General features: G+C 37.6%; 8 protein-coding genes across 8 annotated transcripts; 4 read left to right on the forward strand and 4 right to left on the reverse strand.

Annotated features, from left to right (window-relative positions):
• Positions 1-322: 322 nt before the first annotated feature.
• EDB82DRAFT_573418 (peptidase S8/S53 domain-containing protein) lies at positions 323-2,791 on the reverse strand (the record flags this gene model as incomplete). The annotated part of the gene is made up of 5 exons (XM_065609941.1): positions 2,548-2,791; positions 2,191-2,474; positions 1,952-2,108; positions 1,678-1,715; positions 323-1,511 (listed from the first exon to the last, which is right to left on the reverse strand). Exons 1-5 carry the CDS (start codon positions 2,782-2,784, stop codon positions 323-325), a joined length of 1,905 nt encoding a protein of 634 aa, XP_065466150.1. The 5' UTR covers positions 2,785-2,791.
• Positions 2,792-3,750: 959 nt separating this feature from the next.
• EDB82DRAFT_494128 (uncharacterized protein) lies at positions 3,751-4,173 on the forward strand. The gene has a single exon (XM_065608469.1). The coding sequence runs from the start codon at positions 3,915-3,917 to the stop codon at positions 4,137-4,139; it is 225 nt and encodes a 74-aa protein (XP_065466151.1). The 5' UTR covers positions 3,751-3,914; the 3' UTR covers positions 4,140-4,173.
• Positions 4,174-6,521: 2,348 nt separating this feature from the next.
• Positions 6,522-7,573, reverse strand: EDB82DRAFT_119495 (uncharacterized protein). Its single transcript, XM_065607003.1, has one exon. The coding sequence runs from the start codon at positions 7,339-7,341 to the stop codon at positions 6,742-6,744; it is 600 nt and encodes a 199-aa protein (XP_065466152.1). The 5' UTR covers positions 7,342-7,573; the 3' UTR covers positions 6,522-6,741.
• A 1,321-nt stretch (positions 7,574-8,894) lies between these two features.
• Positions 8,895-9,077, forward strand: EDB82DRAFT_422537 (uncharacterized protein; the record flags this gene model as incomplete). The annotated part of the gene is made up of 1 exon (XM_065607620.1): positions 8,895-9,077. A coding segment is annotated over one exon (183 nt), but the record flags the coding sequence as incomplete, so codon positions are not given.
• Positions 9,078-16,339: 7,262 nt separating this feature from the next.
• On the forward strand, positions 16,340-16,923 carry EDB82DRAFT_522669 (putative Trichodiene oxygenase; the record flags this gene model as incomplete). Its single annotated transcript, XM_025732264.2, has 2 exons — positions 16,340-16,528; positions 16,624-16,923. 2 exons carry the CDS (start codon positions 16,340-16,342, stop codon positions 16,921-16,923), a joined length of 489 nt encoding a protein of 162 aa, XP_025587212.1.
• A 237-nt stretch (positions 16,924-17,160) lies between these two features.
• On the reverse strand, positions 17,161-19,360 carry EDB82DRAFT_534795 (Alpha/Beta hydrolase protein). Its single transcript, XM_065609274.1, has 3 exons — positions 19,199-19,360; positions 17,571-19,146; positions 17,161-17,507 (listed from the first exon to the last, which is right to left on the reverse strand). The coding sequence occupies exons 2-3, from the start codon at positions 19,135-19,137 to the stop codon at positions 17,359-17,361; spliced, it is 1,716 nt and encodes a 571-aa protein (XP_065466154.1). The 5' UTR covers positions 19,138-19,146; positions 19,199-19,360; the 3' UTR covers positions 17,161-17,358.
• A 1,665-nt stretch (positions 19,361-21,025) lies between these two features.
• Positions 21,026-21,370, forward strand: EDB82DRAFT_420959 (uncharacterized protein; the record flags this gene model as incomplete). The annotated part of the gene is made up of 1 exon (XM_025730042.2): positions 21,026-21,370. A coding segment is annotated over one exon (345 nt), but the record flags the coding sequence as incomplete, so codon positions are not given.
• Positions 21,371-21,968: 598 nt separating this feature from the next.
• On the reverse strand, positions 21,969-23,368 carry EDB82DRAFT_565842 (major facilitator superfamily domain-containing protein; the record flags this gene model as incomplete). The annotated part of the gene is made up of 4 exons (XM_065609812.1): positions 21,969-22,804; positions 22,847-23,021; positions 23,077-23,183; positions 23,251-23,368. The coding sequence occupies 4 exons, from the start codon at positions 23,366-23,368 to the stop codon at positions 21,969-21,971; spliced, it is 1,236 nt and encodes a 411-aa protein (XP_065466155.1).
• Between the last annotated feature and the right edge of the window lie 324 nt (positions 23,369-23,692).

The following is a 23,692-nucleotide window of genomic DNA, read 5'->3' on the forward strand; positions in this document are numbered from 1 at the left end:
TTCTTCAGCTGATAAGGGTTGTCTAATCAAAATATCTAATTGGACCTTAGATAAAAAGTCTTTCTCATAGTAGTATTTTTGATAGGATTTATTATTTAAGTTAGTGCTACTATATTAAAGCTATTAATAGTATTATAAGTACTAATTAGATAAGAAAGCCTTTAGAGGTTAATATCTAAAGTAACTATATTATAGCCTTTACATATTAATGTTGAGAGAAATATAATATATACTATTATAATAAGGGCAGCAGGTAGGAAGCCTGTTAAGAAACAGAGCAAGAAGATAAAGATAATTGATTATACAGGCCTGCTCCGCGGGATCATGGCAGGCTCATAAAAAAATCTCGCATTCGCTCATAATCTGGACTCCCCAGGCCTGTCACTGCATCCCAACCACCTGTCGCCTGAAATGCCTCATCAACACCGCATCCCTTGTTCGACCCTATCATGACATCATTAAGTATATCTGGCTTAGCATATAGTACTGGGTTAATAAACCCAACAGGTTCTTTACCAGCATTCATACGTTCGCTGTTAGTTAACGTGATAATAGAAGCAAACACCGGGTTTGATGCTGAAGTACCAGAGACATACTGCCACTTCCCTTTAAGCGCAATAAGATAGGAATCAGCTCGAGCTGAAACATCAGGAAAACCCCTGCCTGTACTATTAAAACGACTTCGAATCTTATCCAAATGATCTTTCTCGATGTCATTATATGAGGCAATGTGCGGAGCTTGGTAGGAAGGAGCAGAAAAGATATTGCTGAAACCACCCCCAGAAGAGTTTAGTGTCTCAAATGCAATTTTTCGATAGACTTTCTCGATCCTATCTTTTATTGGTATCCTGGGTGCACTGGAATATAGCATTTGCGTTCCTCCAACACTTGTGACCCAGGGGCATGATGCTGGAAACGTGGGACTGAACCTTCCACTAGTACCATTGCCCATCTTGTCGTCAATACAAAAGGCACCGCCTTCGCTCGCTGTACCGTGGTCGGACACACTAACGATGACGGTTGTACCCATAAGACCTAATTTTAGGAACTCAAGGCACTGGCGTTGTAGATAATCTGAGGTGAATGCAGCTTCTGTCCAACCCCATGATATCGATAATACCTTCGGCGGTGCTGATGAACCACAGTCACAATGGGTGGTATTACATCCTGGCTGATAGGAGGGGGGATACTTCTTATGATCTGGGTAAACAGGATCGCAGTAGTATCTGTCAAAGGCTGCGAGCATGTCGTTGAGATTTCCCACTTGCTTTTCAGAGCCAACCTCAACGTTGGTGACTTCGTGAGGCGCTACGAGAGCCATCGCATACTCGAAGTCCAAGTCTCGATACCAACTTTCGTTGATTTGGTCTCTCTGTAGATATCCACCATTGATCGCATCGACCTTAGGCCGGCGGCCAACCAGGTCGCTCTGTTGTACCGCTTCAAAGAACATATCAAGGTCTTCTGGGCGCCATGAATACCAAGATGGTTCAAAGATCCCAAGGGATTTACTAGGATGTGGCAGTATATCTTGGGGAATCCCAGAGCGACTATTCCACCCTGGATTGCATTGTTCTGCGCTTGGATTGAGGCGTTCATTACCTCATCAAGAAGGTCCTTTCTCAAAACCAGGACACTTGAAGCCGCATTTGACATCTTGCAAAGGCTGTTGCACACCAAGTGCATCCAGCTTCTATCTCGAAGTGGCATATGCCCTGTAGGTGCTATTAGATTTAAAAAACCTGGTTAGTGGAAGCTCTTTTAGGATCCATGAAATTACCGACATTGAACTATCCCAAACTGTTTTAGGACCTCATCATAGCTCTCGACAAAGCGCTGGATGCAAAAATCGAACTTTTGCTTCTGCTCACCTAAAGACTCGCCTGCTGACGTCCTTTGCTTGAGGAAGTTAGTGGTTCTGAATCTACATCAGCCAACAGGGATGCCATACAGAGAAAAAGGTGAAGACAACCCCAACAGTCGGGAGGACGCTCTGGATGAAATTTGGTAGGTCAAATGTCTCTGCCAGGTCAAGATTATAGAAATGTTGCATAAGGTGAAAGCAGTCATGTAGTCCTGCTAAAGCCGCAAATGCGAAAACCATGAAGCTATAACGCTTGTGTCAGTTCAAAGGAAGCAGTGTAGAATGGATGAACTCTTCAAGAACTTAACCGATGTGGCAAGGCTTACGTAGGGTTGAGATAGGGTCGGCTTTCCCTCATAAAGTCCTCTGCCAAACTCGACAGTACGCGAGGACCTTCTGAGAGAATCTTGTTGAAGAAGGAAGCTGTCCAGTAGGCTCGAAAGATATCAGAGAGTGGTATGATGCCCCAGATAGATCTTGGTGTCAGGTTTTCAACAAAGAGTTGTTTGCCTTCGGTCCCAGTAGTCATCATGGACTTGCAGAGAGTTCGGATAGCAACCTCTAAAGTCATGTTTTGTTGAACCGCAACTGCGGAAAGTCGAAGGCTAACCTATTAAACTATGTTAAGCCTTTGCCTGAAGTAATTGTAATATGGGGATATCATATTTGTCTGCCTTATATACCTTTACAACGCGACTGCTATCTTCAGTCTCCATGCTGAATTCGTCTAGAGCTACTAGGCGTGAGATCTTGGCTAGGTAGAACACCAAATCATCGTGATATTCGCCATCAGCATCAATTCGAGCCTCGCAAATTTTGAAATGGAAGCCTTTAACGTCTTCGTGTTCATTTAACCAGTCTATGGCGTCCAAAGCAGTGGGCTTGGCCAAGCTTTTGACTTTATCATTGAATGGTCCCATTTTAGCTATGGTCGAGGTTAGTAAGCTTAGGAGCTTGTGTAGATTACGCTGGGTAGTTTTGACCTTTATAGCACAAATAAAATCCAGGAGCTGTGACATTCACAAGAATTGAGGCCTCCCATCAAAAGGCTGATTGGACGGTGGGAGATATTGGCCACGTAAGCTGGGGTTGAAACTGCAAGATCCTTCATGAGGGTGTCCTGGAGAATAGATCTTGTTGGATGAATGAAGTCACTGACGATTAAATTTGTCTAGTCACTGCAATATGACTCCGCAGGCGGTTTGAGGCCTTCGGGTGCATTTTACTTCTGGGTTACCAGTACTTCAGATAATAGCATAGCTGAATACCCGATTATATCAGACTAGTTGGACGTTCTTCTTTCTTGATATTTGCTCTGATATTTATCTTTTGGCAGCCAGAGGGGACCATTAGCGGCCGTTGTCATTTTTCACTGTCAATTTCAATGTTGCCGGGAATAACGATAACTAGGAAAGACTAACTCCTTTTACCTTTTTGCTGCTTAGGGTCAAATTTCGCTTGGCACTAGAAGTATGGAGCATACCGAGCACCAGCGAGCACTTTATTCTGAAACCCGCCTCGAGCAGGTTTTCTCAGCCCCCCCGGCGCTCAACGCCGATGATTTGAGAATTTCTATACTTGCTAAGCTCAAGCGGTATAGCGAGTTACAGATGCTAGATGGAAATGAAGGTGTGCATTAGAGGGTCACAGAAGGGTCTCCCTTGTTTGGTATGCTATCTATGAGGAACTGACTAACAGCATCCAGCGAGACAGAATTGCCCCGACCACTATGCTATTCAACTCCATATGGCTCAGAGATCTTTACTTGAAGACGTTCGAGAGTTGTCTTTGTTAGCACAGGAGGCAAGCGTCCAGATACTATCTCAACGCTGGAAGAATTCGCTGATCCACACTTCGTTGTATTATTCCCATTCTTTTCAGTTCTTGAGCATGTTTGTATCAGGCGAGTTGCTAACAAATATCTTACATTAGGGCATTTCTCAGCCATATTCTATGTACATCAGCGATATCTTCCTTGCCTACAAATCTGTCTAATACCTGGGCCGAATGTCGCTATCGACCTGGGCAAGTCCTGTGTTCCTCCTCATTGATGCCGATGCCAAGAATTTTATTCTATATTATCCCCTGGTTCGGATATCCCATTGCATTGTACCGCATTGCGACTTTCCAGAAGGCAATCGATGAGACGACGAGATTGAGAAGGAGCCTGGAGAAGATGGAAAAGGACGTGGAGAACGGCCTTGTTATTAAAAATACCTCTTGCTTGGAGGATGATACCTGGAAGCATGTTATCTGGAACGGAGTAAGCCAATAAGGAGATTAAGAAGTGTGACGGTTGGGTTTTCCAAGGGATAAACTAGTCCGTTCTAAGTTTATGTTGGCAGAGTCGTAGGGCGTAGTACTGAGCAAAGCGAAGTGTCACGTCTCTTAATAGTGAATAAGGCGGGTTAGGCGTATTCAGGTAAAGAAGTCTTATTGATAGCTGTCGAGCTAAGTGTACTAACTAATGCTAAGTGAATGTATATATATTCGGGGGTTCATGAAGGGAGCGACAACGAGTTGAATCGTCGTCGGTCCTGGAGCGCCGTCGGTCCATGTAAGTGTCGGTCCTTCGTGGATTGGTTGTGTTTGTGTAGAGAAGTAGGGAGCGTGAGAATGAGAAAGTGGGGTACACGTGACGTGGCCGCTTATGTCGTAACAAGAAGCCACAGAAGATCTGGGTTATCCAATAGACTTGCGACGTAGCCGCCCGCCCATGGAAGCAACGCGTATTGAGTGACAATTGCAGTGTATCCAAGAGAGATTCAGTCCCTATATTTTTTCTTAATCATCTTGACCACTAGGTAGTATGGACCTAACTTAGCCTTAGAAATAGCAACAATCTGTATACCATAGTATTCGCAATATAACTGGGCCTTGCTTTATATTTCAGACCCCTTACCTTCCCGTTACTTTTTCCATTTTACTTTAGGTCCTATCTATAAATAACAACTTGGCTGTATTATAAACGGAATTTATCACGGAATTCCACTAAGCCTGGATCAATAATCCTGGTTAGGGACGTATTCGACTAATGTTGATTTCAACATATATAAAAGCTTCGGAGGGTGAGAGTGTATAGCTTCCTGTAGTCTGAGGCTCGAGTAACACCCCTTGTCACTTTCGTAGTCGCCACCTGCGACAAATTTCTTTTCCGTCCATTTCCAATTCACCTAAACAATAAGCAAGTGCAACTATGTTGGGCACAATCTAATTGCACTTTCCACGGGAGAAGAGAAAGGGGACAACATGAAAGGTCAATCGACACCACGCACGAGGTTCTTGTGACAGTTGCCCGACATTTGGCGTGATTTGCGATATGCTGGACGAGGTTTGATCGACGCACTGCATCCTACACCTTATTTATTTCGGGCCCTATCTCACATTTAAGCTAGCATATCACGTTATGTAATCCTGCAAAACGAAAGAGGCCGGCAAGGTTTCGCAGGTTTTTATAACTAGATACTGCTACATAGTGCACTCTTTCGCCAGACGGCTGTCTGAAACCAAAAACCTCTGCTATTGAGCCGCATCGATCTAGGTGATCACTCACACAAATAGAATAAATAGCCTTCCTAATGTTTGAGACTGCGCCGGCCACGAACGTTGTCCAGCAAGTCGTATTGTCATCAACAAAATAAAGGGACAAGCATCAAAAAATATGTAAACATAATCTACCCATAGTCTATCGCACAACTGTTCTTATCAGGCACAGTCTTCGCCAGTGTTACGATTGGTTACCGTAATAGCGCTATAAGGCTTTATAGGCAGCTGTAAGCACCACTGTAATCATTCACATAGCGATTATAGCCCGATCTTTTGCCTTGTGGCCTAACGGTTATGTGCAACCGTTACAACCAGCCGATAATTGAAACTTGTTGGACAAATCTCTAGAAAGCGGTGAAACCTGGACTATGCATGTAATAAGCCATAAACAGCCACAATGCTATTATTAGTATCTGGCCTGGTTGGGATGAGACAACTGGATGCATACCAATACTTATGAGGGCAATAGCCATGGTGTCAAGGTAGGCCCCGAAAATACCCCACATCTCAAGCCAAAGCCGCGGTGGATGTTCAAACTAAAGGTTCCGACCTTGTAGACATTCCATGCTCACTTTTCCTTTCTGTGTTCCAAAGCTTGATGTAGGGAGTTGCTCAGAAAGCTAATCGTACGCAGTTTCGATAGTATAGCATTATAGCTTACGTCGATCAAGGTAGGAACTTGTTCCGCCCATGGTGGATCTTCTTTATCTAGGTTTTCGTTCAACTTGAATATGATAGTCCGGCGCAGCAGGCTTTCAGCCTCGCCAAGGAATTCTGTAAAAGAGATCATGTTAGCGCTTGCTTTTGTTGGATGCGAAATTTCGAAGTAGTAATGGCGTGCCTTTAAGTTTCCCGAGACAATAATCCTTATAAATGCCCTGCATGATGACATGATATTCTCGTACTTCTGGTAAGGTGTCGTTGGCAACTATTTTCGTCCTCAGCGGAGAACAGTTTTCTCGGTTATCGTCTGTTGTCGTTAGGATGGAAATGCTTCAGTGGGGTTGTTGCGTACCTGTAACACCACCAGATCGGAATTCCACCAACATTTCTTTACTGTCCGTACGAAGAGGGGCTAGCGCAATGAAACTTGCTGCTATGGGCAGTCTCCAACGTGATTCAAACAGTCTCGAAATATCAAGTGCCGCTTTTAATACTCTGCTGCAGATTTCTTTTTGCTTTGTCTTAGCAAAATAAGCTGTCTCACGCAGTTCAATGACTGCATTTGCCCAAGGCGGATACAGCTGCGGCTCCCAATTCTCGACTTCTGTAAATTCGGGCCGTATGTCGTATAAACGTCAACGAATTATATCCCGAGCTGACACAATTTGTCATTTGCCTTCAATTTTTAGGGCTCCTTGTGATAGGTACTCTCCAAAGTAATAATACCCAGAGAAGCCGTTCCTTCTTTTGCAGCGTAAGGTTTCGAAATTCCATAGACGACTGTCAAACGAACGATAAGCTCGGATAAGGTCCATATCTCGAAGAAAGACAGCTTCGGGAAAGCTTGACGTGTCGATTACACAGAGTTGTATATTGTCGTAGCTGGACCCATCTCTTTTGTTGGCATGGAGGTGGAAGATGTATGCCAATGCAAATAACAATGAGCTCGTCCATGACACGAGGTTATCCTCAGGGCCTTCCAACCACCGGAGATGTCTGTATAGCATCTCTGCTGTTCGTTGCTTATTTGGTCTGGCAAAAATATCTACCTGACTGTCTGCAACCTCATATCTGGCATCCATAGACTTCGTCCAGGATTCGTTGGTTTTACCCTGAGATTTTGGAGTGAAAACGCGAAACAGGTACCGAGGCACGGCATCAAATGCCTTATGTCCTCGTTCGGAGTCTCCTGTCGGGCGAAATGGCAGACATTCAGGATCGAAGACGCTCAAGTTTTGCAGCTGGTATTGCAAAATATCTAGGGACATTGTTTCTTTATCATTGCGTACGGGGCTGAATCTTCGACGGGACAAAGACTGAAGTCTGGTATATGGGATTTGGAAAAAGAAACGAGAACCGACGATTCTGCCGCTCGCGACCAGGGCCAAAGCGGGGTGTTTATGCAACAGGGCTTAGTTAGTTATTGCACGCACATAACGCTTACGTCATGAAATGGTAATTGAACGTTACGTGTACAGTAGTGTATGGCTACTGTTGAAGCATGAATTACCGATGCAAGATACGAATGCCAGCCACTCTTTTCTCCCCAGTTCATCTACACCTTGAAAGCCTACTCAAGTATTCACGACAGAAACGGGGTCCGTCCTGGGTTTTGGGCCAATCACATACGCTAAGCTGCACAGGGTTCGCGGCATCAGCACTTAGAACTTGTAGACCACAACACGGAGTCCTGGTCTCATATCTCTCAATCTGGTGCCTATTCCTGTATTCTTTTTGCCGTTTACCCAACCGATGTTTGTAGAGTTTATCGCTTGCAGGGATTATTATTAACCCCAACGAAGAATATTGACATTAAGACAGCTAGATGGAGATGAATTACGAAAACAAGAAGACAGAGTATTTTATACCACGCCTTGCCTATTCCAAAAAAATTATTATCCTAATTTATGCTTAGAACCAAGGGGCTTATTAGGTTTAGGTAGGTTCTGCTTCCTCTATTATTAAGAAATCACTGCCTGACTTCAGGAAGGCCATGAACCAAGCTCAGAGGGCAGAGTATACCGATAATGTAATAAGAATAAGATAATTAGGAGGCTCTCTAGTTAGAGCAGCTAGTGATTTAGAGTAAGCGATAGCTATAATAAGGCCTTTTATCTGCAAGTTATTATTAGCTTAAATGCAGAAGGATTAACTGATATTTTAAGCAGTATATTAGACTTATTAAATAAGCGGAAATATATTACTTTAGGAGAAAATAATATATAAAAGAGATAAAAAGTAAGGCATAATAGTATATATTTAAAGTTCTAATAATAAGAAAATAAATTCTATTATATTTATAAAAATAATTAATACTAGCCTATATAATTATAATTCCTTATATAGGTTAAATATACTTTCTATATTATCCCTTTCCTTTCTTATTAATAAAAGAATAGATATACTGTAGTATTATATTAGAATATAACCGTTAGCTGCATAGCCCTGTTAATATAATCGAAAAGGGAAACGGCTGCATATTCTTACCCTTCACCGATAATAACCAACAGGTCATAGTTCTCCAGACCGCTGCTGCAGTCATCACTGACTTATGCTGTATAAGGCTCGGAAGATATCTATTCCGTTGATGATTAAGCGCTGAGCGAAGCGGGGTAATAAGAAATACATAACAGCGAGACAACAAACTCGACTATGAGGCGTCGATGGTGATCTGACCGGACAAAGAGGCAAGAATGGGGAGCTGGAAGGTTAAGATAAGGAGCCCCGGTGTAGACTTTCCTACTCAGGGGTCCTTTTCACTTAAAGAAGTAAGACAGTTAATATATAGCTTTATTTATAGATAGCTCCCTCTTATAGTAATAATAAGATATTAGATATTAGTATAGAGAATATAATAGATACTAAGCTAAATATAGTTATTAAAATCATTCTAGATAGCAATCTTATTCTAATAGTTAGTCCAGAAGAGATAAAACTCTATATCTATTCTACGCTCTTAATAGTCGCCTTAAAACCCTTCTCTATTATACTAGGGCTAGATTAAAAAGAAGGTTATAATATATATAATTAGTATAGATTATTTCAGTTATTACCGCCTAATAATAATACTACTGCCCTGAAAATTATTTATTTAATTATTTATTATTAGAATTAAAATATATCTAGAACCTTCCCTATTTGCAATATACTTATAGTTATTATTACTGCAGATAGGTATAATTGCATAGATATCTTAAAGTTTATAAGCAGAACCTAGGTTTAAATACCTAGAGATAAAATTAATAGTCTTATATATCTAATGCCGCAGTATATCTATTCTATAATGCATAAGCATTTAGAGAAATCACTAGAGTATTAATATTTACCTATAATAGCCCTTATTTAACTCTCTGTATTAATGAATTTAAATCTATTATGCTATAGAAGGTATTTTATAAGTACCTTTATACTTGCTTTGCAATATAATAAACTAAAGACTTAATAGGCTTATTAGAAGAATATAGAGGGTTTATAAGATTAGAGCTATTATAGATTCTTATAGCAGGAGGTGCAACTAGTTCATGTTACCACAGGTATGGGTAGATAAGCAAGCTAGATATTATAGAGTATATTATAATAGTAATTAAAATTAATAAATAATAGTATAAATATAAAAAAAAGAGAGTAGTTAAAATAGGTAAAGAAAGTAACTTTAACTCTTACAACTTTAACTAGTAATAAAATAATAACTAAGGTAACTTTTATAATTAAGGATATTAATAAGGAAATTAATAAGGGAATATCTTATATAGAGTATATATAGGACTAATAGTACTAGAAGCTATATTAAAAAGAAGACTTTTAAAATAAGATCTATTAAAATATAAATATTATAACTATAATTACCTATAACCTTATAAACTATAAGATTTAAACTATAGTAAGCTTTAAGCCCTAAGAATAACTAATAAAGTAAACCTATAAATAGTATAATATACTTAAACCTTAAGAATATATTAATAAGGATATAATATAGCTTAAAAGACTATATTAATAGAACTATAACTATAAATAGTATAGCTAGTATACTAAGATAGTTTTTACTAATAATCTAGTAATTATTTTAAAAGCCTTAAGGAAATATAGAAATACTATAAAGAGAAAGTAAATACTTAGATTAATAAAGTAAGGAAAGAAAAAAGCTAATTATACTAATATAAGTATAAAATACCTCTTAAGAAAGTACTATAATTTAAGCTATAAATAAATAATAAAAGTAAGAATAATATAAAAAGAAACTTAAAAAACTATAAATACTAGGAATAATATATATACCCTTAAAAACTAAATTAATAACTATTTATAATAAATACTATAATTTAAATAAAGATAAACTTAATAAGAAAGAATAAATAATTATTACCTATAAGGAAGTATTAATAGGTTATAAACTAATAATATTAAGACTACTACTAAGTACTTTTATTTAACTACTATAGTTAATATTATAATAATTAATATTAATATAGTAAGTAATTAATAATATCCTAATATAAATAAAACTATAGTAAATAAAAGCTTATATACTAGTAAAATAAGATATAATATATTAAAGCTAAGTTAAATAATAGTAAAACTTATAAAGTATAGGATATAGAGATAAAGCTACTTATATTACTATAAGAAGCCTTTATAATTAAGATAAAGTAATTAAGAATAAATAAAGGAAACTATACTATTCCTTATATAATAAATAAGGACTATAAATATTTAATAGCTTTAAGGAAATATATATATAAACTATATAATAATACTATATAATATACTATTATAGCTTTTCTTATATTACTTTTACTAAGTCTTAGGGCTGTTTTCTATTTATTATTTACTAGTATAACTAGTGCTGCTTTAAGAGTAAGATACCTTATACCTTAATATTAAACTCCTGTTATATATTGCAGATATATTAATTAAATTTATCTGCTAATTACTATCCCTCCTTTATATCCCTATTTACTTAAGCGCTAGACTATTATATAGTTATTCCTATTTACTATAGCTTCTTATTAATATTACTTAAATAGTACTTAGTGAAAATTTATTTTATAGTTTTATAACTTCCTTTCTATTTAAATTATTCTATAATATATTTTTATATCTTTATAATACCTTAGTAACTATATAAGGAATACTTATATATTTCCAATATTAACTTTTCTTATAATGCTTTTAATACTTATATCTTATTTTTATATTAATAAGGTCTAGTATCTTAATTATTAGTATTTTATAGCTTATATTTTATTATATTATTCTAGGTTTATCTCCTATTTTAATTTATTATAATACCTTTTTATCTAATAATTAAGCTTAAAGTTTAGGCTTATTAGGTAAACTTATAGTTTCTATTATTATTTTACTTTAAAAGTTATTTATTAGCCTTAGTAATCTCTATATTAAAGTCTAATCCTTAATTAATTATATTAGCTTTTTTATTATTTAATCCTTTTTAATAAATAATAATAAAGTTAAACTTATATAGGTATTCTATATATTTTATTTATTATTTATTAAGTTCTTATATAGTAGTAAAGTAAATAATATTCTTATAATTAATATAAACTTTAATTTAATATTTATATTTTATAAGGTATTACTTAAATTCTTTAAAGTAATTATAAATTATTAAAAACTCCTTATTATATATAAGGTAGTTAAGTTTTACTTTATATAACTTATATAAGTAAAATATAATAGATTATAATTTTCTATTATTATTTCTTTATTTAAGTTATCCTCTTAGTATAAAGTTTAATATATTAGTTTTAAATTTAATTTCCTTATTAAGGTTAAATATTACTAATACTAGTTTACTAAGAATAGCTTATTTAAGTTATTTAAAAGCTTATTATAACTTATTATTCTAGTTTAAAACTTAATTCTTCTTTATAAACTCTATTAAAAGATTTATAATCTTACTAAAGTTCTTAATAAACTATTAATAGTAATTTACTAATCTTAAAAAGGCTTATATTTCCTTAATATTATATAGTATCTTCTATTTATTAATTATAGAAGTCTTATCTTATATTATTTTAAATTCTTTAAGTATAATAATATATATTAAAAAGTTCACTTTAATAATATAAAAGTAATATTTCTTTAGTTTAACTAATAGCTTAGTATTTTATAGTACTTATAAAACTATAGAAATATATTTCTTATACTTTATTTTATTATTTAATAAGATTTAAATACTATTTAAGTAATATACTATAAAGTTATTAAAAAATTATTAAAGTATATAGGTAATTACTTTTTAAAATAAAACTAAGGTATTTATAAGCTTAAATAATATTAGTAAATATTTAAAGAGTTTAAACTTAGTTTAAAATACTATTTTTTACTTACTTTCTTTCTTATTTTATATAAGATTATATACTCCTTTAAGATTTAAGGTAATAAAGATTTATTTCCCTTATAGTTAATCTCTTAGTTTTAAAATTAATAAAAGTAATATATAATCTTTAACTATATAAGTATTTAAATCTCTATAATTAATTACTAATTATAATTTTCTATTATTCTTAGGTATAAGTATTATTCGTACTTTTACTAGTAATACTAAGGATTTAATATATCCTTTTTATAATCCTTTCTATATATAGTTTTTTAACTTTATTAATTCTTATTTATTAAGTAAATAGATCTTTCTTATTAATAGACTTTTATTAGTAAAGATAATTTTATAATCCTAGTAGCTATACTTAGGTATCTTTATATTTAATTTTAATTAAAATAGTTTATTATATATTTAATATTCTTTTAAAATACTTTATATTTAATCCTAAGTATTTTTTATTTCTTTTTATTTTCTTTAAATATACCTTATAAATATCCCTAAGATTTATTATTTCTTACCTATTATATAGTTATATTATACTTTTTCTAAAGTTAATAAATTCTATACTTTATATTTATCTATATTATTCTTTTTAGTTAAGCTTAAACATCTCTTATTATTCCTTATAACTATTTTTATATAACTATTTAAATTATATTAAAGTATAATTTAGCCTATTATCTAGTTAATATATAGATTTATTTATTTAAGCTATAGTATTCCTAGTAAAATATATATTTTCTATCCTAGTAGAATAATATTAAAACTTTCTTCTTAGACTTTTCCTTAAATATAAAGCTTAGGGTAATTAATCTCTTAGTCTATAATTCTATTATTATAATTAAAAAGCTGTCCTTCTATATTAATAAGTTAATAAAGTAATTATTTCTTCTTCTATAGTAATACTAACTTTATAACTATTTCTAGGTTAGTAAAGTTCTATTTAACTCTATTATTAATTTATATATCTAGCTATTTCCCCTTAATTTAAACTTATAGTATTAAGTAGTTAGGCTTACTATCTTATATAGCTCTTAAAGTACTTATTATTCTAAGTTATTTTTAGTTTTATACTTTACTTATTTATAGCTCTATTATAAATAATAATTATCTTTTTCTAATTATATAACTTATTATAGTTTATATTTATTATTACTATATACTATATCTAGCTAGTAGTTATTAAATTATTTATTATTAATTTTTAATTTTATTAATTTTTCTTTATTAGTATTACAGGTTAGGCTTAGTAATATAAATAGACAGGGAATGCTTTAAGCGGAATAGGTTCTATTACTATAAATAGGCACTGCAGGCAGGTTAGGCTCTATTAATAAGATATAGCTTAAGGAGCTATATTTAGGATTTAACTAGTAGTCTAGTTAAGGTTACAGTAATAATACTTATTACTATGTGACTTAATTTACTTATGGCTATAGGGTAAGTAAGTCTAGTCTTGCGCTATAATAATTAGTAAGTTTTAAGAACTCTTAGTATTCCTTATTAAATTCTTTATTTTATAGTAATCTCTATAGTTATTAGCTAAATAAAGTTTATTTAACTTTTCTATATAGCTTCTCTTTCTTATATCTCTTAATTTATTAGCTATTTTATTACTTACTTTTATTAAGTATTTATATTTTCCTTTAGTAAGTTCTTTAAACTCCTTATCTTATCTATTAATTATCTATAGATTATATTTAATTTCTTTTAGTATTTCTTTTTACTTTAACTCTAATTAATAGTTAAGTAAGTTAAATTATAATTCTACTACTCTAAGGTTTTTATACTATATATATATTAAATACTCTATTGTTTTTTCTATTATATAGGGTTTATTATTTAGTATTCTTAGGATTATAATAGAAAAATAATTATTATCTTTTTTAGCTTTAAGGTATACCTTATACTAGTAGTATTTATAGGATACCTATAAGATCTTATTATATCTAAGGTATATAGAGATAATCTTAATATTATCCTTTATATTAGACTTTAATTCCTTATATAGTAAATTTATTAAATTTATTATATAGTAGGCTCTAATATAATAGTTTTTTATTATTAAAATATCCTAGGAAATTAAGTTTAATATTTACTTTAATAGTTATAATATTAATAATAATAAAGACTAAGTGTTATAACCCTAGCGGTTATATCATATATATCCTATAAATTTTATATAACTTAACCTACTTAATTATAAACTCGCTTCCTGAGTTTACTAAACTAATTATAAGTAGATTATACTTATATAGGATTACTATACTCTAAGAGTACCTATAATCTAGGATTACTATAATCCCTAGGCCTAAGTAATCCCTTAAGGATCTCTTAAGTATATATATATTTACTTAGTATTAGTTAATATACTTAGCTTAATAGCTATTAATAAAATATCTTTACCTAAATATGCCTTACCTGCCTTATTTACTATTAAGAGATATAATACTTCACTATGCTTAATACTAAAATGCCCTATATATCTGCTAATATAAACCTAGTATAGACTAGTTTATCCCTTAGGAATCACAACTATTACACTAAGAAGAAGTATAAGAGCTTATAGTTTTATTCTTAGTTAAATATTATCTTAAGAAGCTTATAAGTACTTAAGGGAGTATAGTTAATATAAAAGATACTATAGATTAGTTTTAAAAAGGCTAAAAAGTAACCTAGTAACTCCTAGATATATAATATAATACTATATTATTTAAAAAGTATTATAAAAGTACTAATTAATTTATTTTAATTCTTTTTCTTTTTACCTTTTTCTTTCCTTTAATCCTAAATAAGAATATACTACTAGTTTCTTAAACTTATCTAACTTATTTTAACTAACTTATTATATTAATTAATAAGTTTCTTAAAAAAAATAAAAATTAAAGCCTTTAATAAGATATATACTTTAAACTTCCTTTAGTACTAAGTTATATTAAACTATAAAAGTAAGAAGATTAAATTATAAACGGTACTACAGGCTCAAGCCGGAGCAGGTGAATGACCAGGTCCGTTGGTGGATTGATCGTAGCAATACTTTTCCACATTTGAGTAGATTTACATTGGATGTCCTTGCTTTTCCGACTATGGCCACCGACTGTGAGAGAGCATTTAGTCTTGCAAAGCTTATATCCAGCTCACAGTGACATTATCTGCTTGGATCGCGCATTGAGTCGGTCCAACTACTGAAGAACCGGATTAGGGGACGGTGTGTTAATCTAGGGGGCCTTTGTTTGGGCAATAAGGCCAGTCAGAACCCAAGGGCAGGATCCTAAGGCTGAGGATAGCTTCACACAACCTAATCCATATCATATATCTGTCAATCAATAAATTAGATCAGATGTAGAGGGCAAGTTATCAGTTTAGCTCAGATTTACGGCCTAATCCAATTTGATTGATCTGACCGCAGCCCTGGCCATCACCGCCTGGTACGAGTGTTACTACGACGTTTTCCTGCCAGGGCAATACGTTTTCAAAATTAAAGAGCTACATGAGCGTTATGGTGAGTAATTCCATTGAAGCTTGCCATCGTTATTGAATGATCTTCTGAGTCTTGTAATAGTGTAGTCTGTCAATACAGCTTTGGAAGTAACGACAACTTACTGGGCGATCCAGGTTGAGGGGGAACATTGCAAAACATCCTCTCAGCACTTTTGCAGCAGATCAACTTCGGTAAACATTTCACTTGGGTGCAGAACATATTGAGTTGGTTTCCGATTGAGTATGCACCTCCAGGAGTAAAAGATATGGTTCAGTTTCGTCACAAGATCCGGCGATAGATCCGTATAGTCATCGACAAGCATACGACGAAAGAGCACGACGGACAGCTTCCTTCAATGATTCAGTTTCTTCACGCCGATAAAAGGTTACCCGTTTCTGAGAAGAGTATGGAACGGCTCGCTGATGAAGTTGCTTTAGCAGCCATGGCGGGAACACAATCGCTAGCTACTTCTTTGCCAATCGCTCACTACTACATCCTCGCGAACCCTTCCATCATGACGCGCTTGAGAAAAGAGCCCGAAGAAAACCCATTAGGAACCCTGGAAGAACTGGATCGGCTGCCGTATCTGGACGCCGTGCAGATGGAGGCCTTTCGGCTCGATTTTGGGCTCGTAGGATGACACGCGATGATGGATTCGAACAGTCTACTACTTTTACCTATAGTATAACACATGATACCCCAGAGGGTACACCAACGAGTGTGCAGACCTTGATACAACAAACAGATGAGGATATCTTCCCTGACCCGTGGACCTTTAGGCCGGAAAGATGGCTCGGCGAAGTGGGTTCCGCGCGCCGCAAGTACTTCTTGTCATTTAACAAGAGTTTGAGACGGTGCTTGGACATTAATCTGGCAAAGGCAGAGCTGTGTATGGACCTTGCAGTGGCAGCCCTTTGGGACATATATCTCTACAAAACAGACGACAGCGACGTAACATTCTTGTACGATTACTTTGTCGACACCCAAGCTAGACTCAAATGTCATCAGAGTCAAAGTTCATGGTAGACACTGAAAGGAAAACCAGGGGTCCATCTACAAGATGGTTTGTGCAAGTCATCATACTATGAGGATTATCTCAGAAAAAGCAAATGCCACTGTTTGCTTGTAACCTGAGGAATCTGTCTTAGTGAGTCCAAGTTACAGTGTATTAGACTAGTTCTAGGGCAAGCTTGGTTTTCTTTTTGCCAGTTCTGAACAGGGACAATTTAATCAACGGTCATAAGTAGAGACGAACTAAATAGTAGGGTGTAAAATCCTTGATGAATTCAGCTTGTGGTACGGAGGTTCTACTACTTAAGCTACTAAACTCAGGAAACGCACCCAGTTTTATACCGCATGATCCGACATATTCCATACTCATGTAGAAAGAGCGAGAAACCCCCTTTCACTAGATAAAAGATGAGTGATGTTTCGCATCTAGGAGTTTAAACGCCTCCTATCTCACAGGGCGCCATAAGTCTCGGCTATCTTGTCTATAGCCTCGACTCGCCATGTATCAAATTGTAAGTGGGTTCCCTGAGAAACGCTGAATACCATGTTCTGAGGCTTATCCTTCGAATATTCTGGCCAATTAATGTTAAAGTCAGGGACTACTGTGGGCGTCAATACATCTTGAATATGAAACCTTTGTTAAAAAATGGGCAAATACGTACTCTGGTGAGAGTTCGGTGACTGGGTGGTTACGAAGCTGATCCACATTCGGCTCATAATCTCTGCAAGCTTATAATGCTTCTGTCGTTCAGCTGTGTTAGATGGGAAAGGGTCCTGATCGTAGCCAACCCCCTGAGTGTTACCAAACACATAAGGCATTTCCTGAAAGTGAGCAGCTCCTAGTGTTTCTGGATCCATGGGAGCAGTTACCGTATCAAAAAGAAAGCTGTAACTCGGAACCCGATAATTTGCCCATGCTCGGTTCGAAAGGCGACGGTTGGTGGCAAACATCATGTCTCCCAGCCATAGAGTTGCTTTGCCATACTGAGAACCATACTGAGAGCCTGGGTTGGGAAGTACCGTACCCAAACCGCCCTCGGAAGGGTTATCAATCTCATCCTGATAAAGCTCAGACCAGCGTTGAATGGACTTGTTGGAAATGCCTTGCTTCCCTAGAGAAGTTCCAATGAATTGTCTGAGCGCTTCTTCAGTATCGATGGGCTCCCTGACTTCTTCTTGAACGAAGGTGGTACATTCGTTCCTTGTTGTTCCAATCATAAGAGGAACTCGGACAAAGCGACCTTGTCGTAACTGCGCGCTCAGGTTACCGACCATGTCGCCATCAACGGTTATACGAGGTGGTAATTTCTGGCCAGCCTGCCTCAAAATGTCGGCTGGAACTTCTCGAAGGCAGACAAGAGGCTGTGTGCTGTTCAAACATCCTGCTTGTTCAAGAACCTCTCGGAAATCGGCTTCTCTCTCCGTAGCATTACGAGTCGTTGCGATGGTCAAAGGGGGACCGCCGCTCTGAGCGATCGCACCACTAAAAAGCCCATCATCCCTACCATCATATGCCAAAAGGTGAAACCCAACTGAGAGGCCTCCAACTGACTCCCCCATTATAGTAACACGAGACGGGTCACCGCCGAAATCGGCGATGTTTTCCTGGATCCACCTAAGGGCTTGTCGCTGATCTTGAAGGTTTAGATTCGCCAGACCAGCCTCTTCGATTTCGCGGCCTGGAAGGATACCAAAAGCCCCAAGACGATAGTTGAAGGTGACGAATATGATCGGAGTCTTCATTTTTCTGGAGGTTTCGACGAGAAAAGTTCCGTTATTTCTACCATCACGAGCACTACCCTCTTGATACCCGCCACCATGGATCCACACAAGGACAGGCAACTTCTCGCCTGTCTGGGTACCAGAGGGTCGGACAACATTAAGGTACAAACAGTCTTCGTCCATAGGATCAGTCGTATTCTGACTGAAACCAATCAAGTTAAGGGAATTCCACATGCATCGTGGTGAGTATACAGTTGCCTTCTTGTTACCAGTCCATCCATCTGCAGCAGACGGCTTCTGGAGGCGAAGTGGTCCGACAGGCGGCGCAGCATATGGGATTCCCAAGAAGAAGTCTTGCTTGTAGTGGGTATTAAAGGTTCCAGTCAAGGTGCCGTTTCGAATGGTGACTGCTGGCCCACTTGCGTCGGCCACAGCTTGGTAGGGTGGACTGGCCAAGGCATAACCCAGGAGTAGAATCCAAGATAGTAGATTGAGTGGAGGACTCATGATTGGGATCTATTCGGAGATATGTTAATTGGGCAAGTGGTCGTAAGCAGGTGAAACTTACCTGGATGCGATGCCCAAGCTATCTTGGCAGTGCGATCCGAATACTTGGTTCTAAGGAGTAGATCGGTCCGGAATTCAAGTAGACAAACTTTGGTAAACTTGTGAAGAATGGAAAAGAACCTAAATATAAGAGACGCGACGTCAGAATATATCTAGAAGATGCTTAAGTGGTAGTAAAAGACTGTGTCGATTTTTGATTTCCCTCCCCTTCCGACATATGCCCCCTTCTTATAGTGCCTCAAGACCGATGACTCAGCGGCATCTCTCATATCTATGAATCCTTGAAGCTAATACTCCGCCTCTATCTCTTCGCCCCCAATGGCCGGTTCCTTAAACTACGAGTCGTAAGCAATTATGCTGTCAAGGGTATACGTAGCCCAAACGAAATAAAACAAACATTTAGAGTATTTTTAGTATCCAACACCGACGCTTTCTTACGTTGTCACTAGGCAACATCCTAGAAAACTAAACTGTCCCTTTTTAGTAGTTAGGAAACCTATGCATGCCAAGTCTTGGAGACCAGCTCACCTGGGATCATGTCTTTGTCACAATAGGGAACTGCTACATATCATAGAATTTCTAACGACAGCTGCTTACTTCTCCATTTTAGTACACATATATATTGTTAAACACACTAGATGCAATTGAAAATAGATAGCCGAGAAGTTGCTTGCTTTCTGTCCTTCCAGACCACTTCAACCGCTGAAATAGAGGGTTCTTTCAGGCGCAGATCATCCCCTTTCACCGTCAATTATTTCTTGGCGCATGACCGAATTACGTATGTCCTACAGGCGGAGGCACCTGCATACTAGTGCTGCTTACGATTTTGGAAAACAGGGCTACGATTTGACTGTTCCTAAGGATATGACTTTCGGAACCGGAACTGCACATCTGACAACCTTCTGACTTGCCTCATTTGTCCTACTATATCCGAAATTCCGTGACGCATGACTTTACAAACGTGTAAAACTTAGTTTAGTGGGGAAATGTTACGAATATGCTTTGCTGAGAGTATGCCTTGTCGATCAACTGCTTAAATTAGACGTCATGTAATGATCCCACACCGTATTAGCTTTGTTCGTGATTGCGTTGATCAAATCTAACCCCGGGACGATGGCTCAAACTCCATAAAGTCTGACACAGGCTTTCCTTTGCGACGTGCTGCAATTTGTCGATGCTGTTTCCCCGGGGCCTTTGGGGCTGAGGGGGGAGGAGAGACCCCTGGTCCACGGTCACAATCAAATACAACTACTCTTCTACCATTGGGAGTCTTCCTAGGTCTTACAATCATAAAGGCATAACCCCCTGGCGCTCCCCGACCGTTGATTGATGTGTGTAGTTCCTCCTGTGAGTTGTATTGGCCTTCAGCAGAAAGGGCGTCAGGGAAGCAGCGGGAGACCTCAATTAAGTTCATTGAAGCAGGGTGAAGGCGCGGCAACTCAAATTGATACTGCAGAAGCTGTTGCTCTTTAAATTGGTGGGGCAATTTGCAGTATGTTACCCCTTTTCAGGCGCCACGTAACTATTATACTTACACAACAGATTATAATTACACCGCCGGCGGTGCCTGGATCAATTCCCATAAGGCCCGGCTTCGGCTGTAGGAGCAAAGGTATCTCGGTTATGAACCTGGCTCCTACTGCTCAGTCAAGGACTGTTATCACAAATTGGCAAGAGCCCACACTGTCCGCTATCAAATTTGAGCAGGCGGATCTACGTCATCTAGCTTTGTTCAGACTTCAACCCCATATCTCAGGTATCCATCGAAAACAATGAACGAAGAAGCTTTGTTTTTGGATTCAAATAGGGCTCAAGGTCGTGCCAAGTTGGCACTGCCAGATACCCACACGCTCGGATAATTCCTGTCTCTGCGAAACAGAGGTTTATACAAATATGCGACATGTCTTCCAAACGCGGCGACGGAACCCACGAAGGGGCAAAAACGCATCCAGACAGCACACTCACAACCGACGTTCGGCAGCAGACAGCAGCGGTTCTACGAAACATTCATCTGGTTCTTAAGGTTGTTACAAGTGGTAGAGGTGGAGTCTCTAACGTCATCGACAGTACTGCCTTCATAACCGATCTCGAGGCTAGCTTTACTGGTATGAACGAAGAACGGAACAAACTTTCGCCAGATCCAAAAAGGACGACTGTGGGCATAATAAGTTGAATTTGTGGCAACTTCAATGAAATGCCACGATATGACTGTTGTTACTGTAATTTGTGAAACATCCAGTCCCACTACGCATCCTCACACAACTCACTAGTCTTTGGGGATATTCGGTATGCTGCCAATCCTAGGACCAAGTTATTTTCCGCGAACCCCATCTTGGCTGCTAAGTTGGCACTGAAGCTTACCTGACTTTTTTTCAGTTTGGCATATGATTTCAAGTTTGATTCTAAAGCGGACGCCGATAGCCAAATGACATAATTGAGTTTTCGAGAGACAAAACTTAGATGACTTGTACACTCAACGGATACAATCAGATATCTGATCATCCACAAGCCGTCTGTATCGAAAGAGTTATAGTAGAGTATAGTGGCCAATTAGTAGCCAAAAACTTAGGTACCAAAACAGTGTCTTGACTGCTATGTGTTTATACATGCAATCGATGGAATCTTTATCTGGATTTGCGGGAGTCGCCAAATTGAACAGCTGTATTAGCAGCAATATAGCTGACTAGTTTAACAATAGCCGGTCAGAGCACCGTGATCATTTCGCATGAAATGGTAAGATACCATCCCCCTGGCACTGGATTTTACCTACCCTAGAATACCACTCCTACCTTCCATCCTGTACATTGAGCCCGTGCCATCAAGATGGATGTAGTTCCAACAAAGCAGAATAGGCCTGCGAAGACCTTTGGTCCAGTCCAACCAAGAGACCCAGAAACTATAGCTCCGCTAATAGGATTCGTAGTTAAGCCGCCTATCGCACACCCTAAGTAAATCAAGCCAGTACGAAGACCAATCTCGTGCAAAGATGACACCTGCGCGACGAGAGGCGATATAAGTGATATGTAAGCTCCAGAACTAAAGCCAAAGAGAGCGGCAAAGGCTATAATAGCTTGCTGTGTATTGGTGGGGATCCATAGTGCTAGGATCCATATTGTGGTAAGGTAACAGACGATGATGAAAGTATTATATCGACCGATCTTATCTGCCAAGATGCCCGAAGATAGTCGGCCAAAAAGGCTGCCGGCGTTTAAGATTGATGCCAGATATTGTGTGAGTTTTGGATTCACGCCAACACTTTGAGCTTGAGTTGGAAGATAGTTGATTGGGATGAATACTCCGTATGTTAGACAGAAGAATCCACAAGCGAGTAAAATAAACTCAGGCTCGCGCATAGGTCGAAGGAATTGAGCGCTGGTCCATTTTTGAGGCTGTGGTGGATTGTGGTTCCGGATGGTGAGGTTCGTGATGAGTAGGAGACCAAGAATCATGAACGCAGAGATTCTCATGGCCCAGCCAAAGCCTTGTTTATCAATTATTCGAGTGACCATGATAGGAAAGATGATACCGCCGATACTTGAGCCTGTGGATAAAATACCAAACGCAGTTCCCTTTTGACGGTCGAACCACCCATGGACTGAATTTATGGCTGGGGAAGTTAGTTATGACCTTCTTGGTGAGAGCGACTTACCAGGATGGAAGACAGCGGCAACGCCTATTGCAGAGCAAACTCCCTGTCCCAAGAGGACTTGATAGTAACTGTTGCTGAGAGAGGTCATCATGAGGCCGAAAACGTGCATAAAGGTTCCAACGAGAATGGTGCGACGAGGACCATAGTTATCATAGAGCTTCCCAACTACAGGGCCCTTCTGGATATCAGTGAATCGATAGGAGCGAGGGAGATAGTAGCCGGAAGCTTACAAGGCCCATGATAAAAAAGATTTGGAGAGAAGGAATCCATGAAATAGTGCTTGGAGAGTAGTTTTTCAACAAATCGCTCTGAAAGTATGCCTGGAACACTCCGATGCCTGCTAATTGTAAGTTGAACTGGTGCATGTATGGACTACCAGAATCGTGACGAGGCAGTTTACATACTATTAACCCAGCCAAAGCAGCAGAATGAGGCACACCACGCGCCCAAGACCACAAGCCATGCCTCGAGGCCCCCGTCTGGGGATTTGCTACTTGAAATCGGCATCTGTCCCGTTTCCATGTTTACAAAGGGGCCAGCATTTGAGTTTGAGATTGTTTGTATGGCTTATAAAATGATTTTGTGAGATATGACAGGTGCAGGACAATTGAAAGAGGACTGGCCAGGCCCTTCCGTATATTTAATGCCGTCATACTGAAATTCCGCCTTTAGGTTAGCTCTAAGCTAGGAAAGTAGCTGAATAATTACCGAGTAGCTTAGGGTTAGGGTTAGGGTTAGGGTTAGGGTTAGGGTTAGGGTTAGGGTTAGGGTTAGGGTTAGGGTTAGGGTTAGGGTTAGGGTTAGGGTTAGGGTTAGGGTTAGGGTTAGGGTTAGGGTTAGGTTAGG

The sequence above is a fragment of the Fusarium venenatum genome, assembly GCF_020744135.1.
Source record: "Fusarium venenatum strain MPI-CAGE-CH-0201 chromosome Unknown EDB82scaffold_1, whole genome shotgun sequence".
Lineage (NCBI taxonomy): Eukaryota > Fungi > Ascomycota > Sordariomycetes > Hypocreales > Nectriaceae > Fusarium > Fusarium venenatum.